Genomic DNA, 6,937 nt, shown 5'->3' on the forward strand with positions numbered 1-6,937 from the left:
GGTAAGCCGTTTTAGGCTACAGCTACAATTTAATATCTTTCACAGGTTTCTTTGTTGTGGCTATTCTGAATCTTCCTCTTCCTAAACTCCTTACAAACCAGCCTGTCCTGTGGCACTCCCATTTTCCCCCTGTGTTTGTTAGGATAAGCGAGGGAGTCTAAGAAGAGCATTTTGATTATGCATCTCAACAGGAGTTTTGGAGCCTTTTGAGAAGCAAATGGCTCTGCTAAGCCTCCAGAGCAGAGCTGTGCAATGCATGCTGGAGAACAATCCCTTATACAGTGCTCTTGGCTGCTGTAACAAATTGAAGGTTTGTTGTCTCAGCCAAGTTCTGGACTGTGACGAGAGGGTAACTTCCCACTGAGCAGAAATAAAGTGCAGGAATCCCTAATACCCAACGAACATTACAGCAATGCACTGGAAAGTTTGGAACATCAGCCGTGGTACATCCATCTATTTTATTCCATGCAGTACTTGTGCACATACCCCTCACGCTGAGCATCCATCAGCAATAATAATCCATCCTCACATCTCCGCTGTGAGGTAGGAAACACAGGCAGTGAAAGAGATTGGGAGCACAGAAACAAACAAGCACAAGGTCAACGAGGCAGTTTCTGAACCTCATTTTAAGATAATAAATTGTCTAACTTGAACACATGCAGTATGGTACTGACTCTATCCGTTTTGTTTTCACAGCTCTTCTCTCCTAATTTCTAGTTTTCAACCACAGCTGTGATAAAGAAGTTTCAATTTCATTGCAACAGAAGTGCCAGTGGTCTTGGCCTTGAGACTGTTGGGCTGACTGAGCCCATGATCCTTAAGTGCCTTTACATAAACTTAGGCTTTCTGTCTGTGTATTCCACTCTGAGTTTTCTTTCTTGAACTCCTAAGTTAAAAACACCCAAACAAAAATACAGTAGTTTCTAAATGTGACTTATGCAACCAGCACAATTATATTACTATTACTTCTCATGCATATACACTGCTAGGGACTTCTTTGCCTTTAATACAGTGTATGTATGGCTTGAAGTTTTCTTGAGGACACCTGAAATTTGTCTGTCATTTCAGACAAGTGACCTCCTACTAATTCTTGGTTTCTGGTTAGCAGTCTCTAAGAGCATACTCTTGCAATTTCTGGTACCACCTTGCATCTTGTGTTTACTGTTTCTACCCTCAAAAATCATATGACAGTTCCCACTTGCTGTTCTGAATTAGTGATTCACATGTTGACTCTTGGAGGCTTCTGTTCTATGGAAAGCACAGAACAAGCCCATGCAGCTCCAAATAATATCTGCTCCTGCAACACATTCATGCTGTGACATGCAGATATTGGTAAAGCAAAATGGCACCAACTCAACAATGGTTTAAAAATAACTAGTTGAAAAAGTCAAACAATTGCACAATGCAGAAAGCTGGCAAGGGAAGAAATAAATAAAGAAAGAGATATGCTTATTCAAAGTACCTTCAATTTTGCAGTCAAATCTAGCAGCACTTCCTTCCACAACCTCCATGTCAAGGATTTTTTTAGTAAAATATGGCTTTACATGGGGTTTTTCTTCAGCCACTTCTTCAAGGAAAGCATCTGGAGGAGAGCGAAGAGGTAGTTAACTATTTTACAGGGCATGTTCTCGATGCATTTTAATTTTTAATTACTAGATGGTAATGAAAGCTACTTTTATTTCACTTAATTCTGTATGGCTAATGGGACAGTGAGGACGTTGGCCGCTCAGTTTTGTGCCAGTCTGCCACAGCTGGACAAAGGGTCAGGCCATAAATAGAAAGAAAGCGACGTGCAGGCCACCACACTGTGGATCATCGTTATTTTCTCCTCGAATTTGCTTCTAACTGAACCTTGACTTTTGCTAGTCAGAGGAGTAAGCCAGTTCCACTTGTATCAGGCCCATGGTCTATGTGGATTTGTCAAAATGACTTGTTTGATTTTCAGCAGTATCAAACATTTGCCCCTCTGATTGTTCCAAACCACAGATCCACATTTCTGCTGGGGACATAGATGGATAATGCAGAAACATTCTCTTTTTCCTTAAATGCCCCATCTAAGGAGGATGGTTAATGCAGGGGATGTGTCTTGGTTACAGCAAGTGTTAATAGTTTATTGCTTGCTTGCTTGCATGAGAAGGCAATACATCACTGTCATCTTTGTATAAACATGCATTCCCAAACCCATAGAAAGTGCAGCTGACAAATCTGCCTTAATTCTTTGGCTTTAAAAAGAGAAGAGTTTACTGCCTGTACTTATACTGGGGCATTTTGAGTAGCAGAACAATATGAGAACAATGAATTTCTGACAGATTTCTTAAAAAAATAGGAAGATAAAAACAGAGAGGGGTTGAGAGAGAGAGAGCAGAAATAACCGACTTGATGATTGGTGTCTCGCAGTTTGCTAAAAGTTTTTGCAAACTTGATTCAGAGAGAGGTAAAAATATGGTGCAGCAAAATTCCTTACCTTCGTTCTCTGCTTTGTCTGCATTTATAGGGCTGGTAGGCGAGCTCCCAGAGGCCTTCCTCCCACTCATACCAGAAATCATTGCCATGGACGACAGCCTTCCTATTGCTCGGACAGCATTGCCTGTTTTCTAAGACATAACATAAAAGGCTTCTGATCAATCCAATCCTATAGGCATGTGATTTTCTGCAACAATCGTGCTTCAGACAAATTATCTGGGATCTCTGCAAACCTCACTGGAATTGTTGGACAAACTGCTTATATATAGCTCTCTTGTTTTAGGAGAGACAGAGCAGGCTGGACTGAATTACCAAATTTAGTTGTAGATATAAACTTCCCCTGATGAACTCATACCTAAATGAATGTCTCTGTTAGCTGCGGATAAAAAGCACTGTGAGAGAGGAGGGCCAGCAAAAACCTATGTCCTGTTTAACTGGAACTGGACTCTGGTGGGGGGAGGCTCTCTCCACAGCCATAGGGGCTGGGCTGAGTTTCATCAAAGATGAATAACCAGCTAATATGAAATGAATGAGAAATTTGCATGATGGAAACAGACCTCTGACAGGATCGAGGATCAACCACCAGGACACTAAAATATGCTCAAACTATGCTGGCTCTAGTACGGACACTTGTATTTCTGTACAGCTTGCATGAGCTCCAAGAAACACATGCAGCAGAGCATAAGAGGAAATATGAGGTAGATTTGCATAAATTAGTATTTTATAGGCTAGTCAAAAAGCTGGATCCAGGATTTCACACAGCAACTCCTCTAGCTATCAGAATAGCACAGATGGACCTGGTACAACAGTTCCAGCTTAAGGAAAAAGAAGATATGAAGACCAAATACATCAAAGAAAATTATTAAACCAAACTGATCAAATCCATGAGAAGCTTGGGAGTTCCAACAGGACAGAACTACATGCTTAGCAGAATGAAACTGCCACAAAATAAGTTACCTTTAGGGAGGCCAGGTGAATAAATTTTACCTGAACTGTTCAGGTTTGCTAAGGATTTCATAATCCTCCAGCCCCCAGTGGCACAGAGAAGGCAGGGAAGAGAGACAGGCTTACTCCATGAGAAGCAGGAAAAACTCTACTTGAACTCAAATGGCTTTTAGCAGCCTGAAATGGAATCACTGCGTGTAATAATATGTGCAGCTGTGCACCCTCCTACTGCTTAAATGTAGAAACCAAACCTGCTTTCCTGCATTCAGCCTCTGGCCACACCAGAGCTTTCACCAGCAGCAGGAACCGCCTGGCATGACATAAACATTAAAAATAAAGGGACTTATTAGGATATCCAGCCCAATTCAATGTCCTCTTCATTACCTGCCATTTTCTTCTGGCCATATATTTCTTCATCCTGTCTTTGGAAAGCTTTTTGGCTTCCATGGTTTTGGTGTCTTTTTGCAGCCAGGGATGCTGAAGACATTGAGTACAATTTAAGCGACTCCTGTTTTTATATAAAAAGACCAGTCAGTGTTGCCAATGACGAGGTGAACCTACCTGCTGTAACATTCTTTTGTGCTCTCTTTTCTGAGAGCTTTTTTTTTTTTGTTTCCCAAATTTAACAGCATAGATCACATGGAACTGTTTTCCTAGCCATGCTTACTTCTTAAACTCACTTTCACCATTCCTGTAGATCTTTTTGAGAGAACACTGTGCATTTTAAAGTGTTAATGAAACATTATAAAACAAAGCAGGAAAAGCCATATGTTTGAGACACGGAGCACATACAGCAGAGCCACAATGGCAGTGATTCAGCTACCTCATGCTGGCAGAACCCTGTCCCAGATCTCCTTTCCTTCACTTACAGATCTCCCCATCCCACCACTTAATACCCTCCTGAACATCTAACAAAACAGAAATGCCCAAATCTCTCAAGCCACACCCATTCTTCACTTTGCTCATGGTGCACAGATAAATAACTCTCTGTTCTCCATCCATCCAATTGCAAAGTAATTGGAATAATTCCCTTTCCTTTTCTTGGTTTGTTCAGACACTGCTGTGCACAGGGCTTCTTCCAACTGTTTTCTTTTCTTGCCCAGTTACTACATTTATAGGAAAGATGCCTACTCAGAGGCACCACACTTAAAAGCAACACATGACAAAACTGCAACCCATTCAGATTGAGACAGAACATGTCACGCAGGAATTTGTGTCACGCAACAGTGGAGATCAGAGTGGCCACACGAAACCTGGGGGTGCATCTTGCCTAAGGGGAGGGAACAGCAGAATGAGCCAGAGAACAAAAGCAAGTGCTCCATTCAGCCCCTGCATGTAAAGTAAACGAGTGCTGCACACAGGGACAGCCGAGCACACACAGCTCCTTATAAAGTATCACCAGAGGTGCTGCAGCACTGTGCACATTCACAGTGGGGAAACACGCATGGCAAGTTCAGCTAAATGCAAACACAAAAAGTGTATCACGTCCAGCAGCTTTACTTCATGTCTTTCTTTAGTAGATTGCTGATAAAGTCCTTGGCATCATCAGAGATTTCATCAAAAGCCTCATCATCGAAGTCCCACGTCGCTGAGGTGACATTGGCGAGGGTTTCGTTGTCGTTGTCTCCCATGAAAGGAGAAAGCCCACTGACCCTGGGGATAGACCACAGACAGACACAAAACAAACTGGGTCAATTTGTGAGTTATTGGAGGAGCAAGTTAAAATCCTGTGTGACGTCTCCTGTACTCTGCAGCTCTTGGTCAGTAACAGCTCTCTTTAAAAATAAAACAGAACAAAACAGGACTCAAAGCTAACTACAGATAATCTTAAGGGAATGCAACTAGAATTTTGCCATCAAAACTGACAGGCACATTTTTGCTGTTTCTTTCTCTTTTCCCAAGACATTTTTGAGGAGGACTGGAATTAGGTGAAAGTGGAACATACTGGTTTGTTAAATGACTTGCCTAGTTCTGCATAACTAATACTGGAATTTTCACACCGAATTCAGTGCAATTTTTTTTTTCTGGTGCTTTCACAGAACCACAGAATTGTTAGGATTGGAAGGGACCTCTGGAGATCATCTAGTTTCAGGGTGACTTTGGTGCCTTTCCTGTCAAACCAAAGTTTTTTGTACATTTTATTCCATTTACTCCTGCAGAGAGAGCCCAAGAAGATGCATAATGAAATAATGAAATCCACAGGGCTATTTTGTAAACAAACCCACCCTGAATTATATAGCCAGATAAAACAGTGCTACATCACTGCAGGCTGTAGAGTTATGTAGATGCATCCAAAAGTAATTTGGTCTTTATGTTCTCAATCAGTCATGATGATGCATGAAATGGAAATAATGATCTCCTATAGCCTAAGTTGAGCTTCCAAGGCTTTTTGCTCAATATAACTGATAAATTGCCAGTGAAAGGCAATTACAGAACATCACGGTGTCATTTTTGCAGAGTGTCTTTTTCCAGTTGAGCATTATCCTTTATTATACTGAGCCTTTAAGCATCCATGCACGTTTGATTCCTGTATATATCACCCGTCAGTAAAAACTTGCAGGTGAAAGGTTGCTTATTCCTTAGTTGTTCAGTTTTCCAGGTCTTCCTGGCATGCAATTTACAGAATAACCTATTCTTCATGAAATTTTACAGACTTTATTTGCTTTCTCCGTACAATCATGTTAACCAGTTACAGTTCAACAGTAGTACTTCTTTCTTTTAAATATGGAAAAGTAAGTGTAACTTACTAGAGTTCTTAAAATACTATATGGATGTAATATTATATGAATATCATGATGGCACTGAGTATCACAGAGCAGACTGGTAGAAAAAGAGATTGGGGGTCAAATAAAATGAGGTACTAGATTAATAATTTTAGAATGATCTCTGCCTTCAAAGTTATTTACCTTCTTTTTTGGTCATTAATTACAGTCAAAAACTGATTTGGAATTTGTTCCTAAGGATTTTATTTCTATAAGGATAGCAGAAACACACACTCTTTGAAGTCTCAGACAGAGCAGATACTAAATCTTTTACCATTTCTGGAAGTTGTGTGCAGTACAGCAGAGTCTAGAAGCTTATGTGTATACTTCAGAAACTTGTCAGTAATAATACATGAGATGAAGATAAAAGGTTTGTTTATTCTCAGGCAGAACAAGGTCAATCAGAACAGAATATATTTGCTGTTTTACTTTGAATGGGGTGCATTCAAATGCAACAGTGAAGCATGACACAGCAAATGTGTAAGGTGGCTGAACCCATCTATGCAGATTTAACAGGCACAAGTTACTAAAAGCTGAAAGATTAACATACCAAAAAATGCTCACACAAACCGACTTTACCATGACTGTTCTCTGTGTTTGACACTTAACGTTACTGGAAGAGAGAAGGTTTGTGTCTGGCAGCACTGCAGAGCTGGCAGAGCTGCGGCACAGGGACAGACTCTGCTCTGCCCTCATACCCAGCAGCTGTCAGGACCAGGTACAGCAGTGAAGCAACTGAAATCTCTGCCCTGGAATCCACAAAGCAT

The 6,937-nt window shown here is 40.9% G+C and overlaps 1 protein-coding gene across 2 annotated transcripts in view; it reads right to left on the minus strand.

Annotated features, from left to right (window-relative positions):
* The window catches only part of LOC103804271 (myosin light chain kinase, smooth muscle), a 74,489-nt gene that overhangs the window by 669 nt on the left and 66,883 nt on the right, over positions 1-6,937 (minus strand). The window contains exons 13-16 of one of the 2 annotated variants that reach the window (XM_009076874.1): positions 4,909-5,061; positions 3,793-3,916; positions 2,465-2,594; positions 1,463-1,582 (exon numbers count right to left, since the gene is read on the minus strand). In XM_009076874.1, the coding sequence (XP_009075122.1) occupies positions 1,463-1,582; positions 2,465-2,594; positions 3,793-3,916; positions 4,909-5,061 (527 nt within the window). The remainder of the gene's footprint in view (positions 1-1,462; positions 1,583-2,464; positions 2,595-3,792; positions 3,917-4,908; positions 5,062-6,937) is intronic. The other variant, XM_009076875.1, reaches the window with a different exon arrangement.

The sequence above is a fragment of the Acanthisitta chloris genome, unplaced genomic scaffold (assembly GCF_000695815.1).
Source record: "Acanthisitta chloris isolate BGI_N310 unplaced genomic scaffold, ASM69581v1 scaffold936, whole genome shotgun sequence".
Classification (NCBI taxonomy): domain Eukaryota; kingdom Metazoa; phylum Chordata; class Aves; order Passeriformes; family Acanthisittidae; genus Acanthisitta; species Acanthisitta chloris.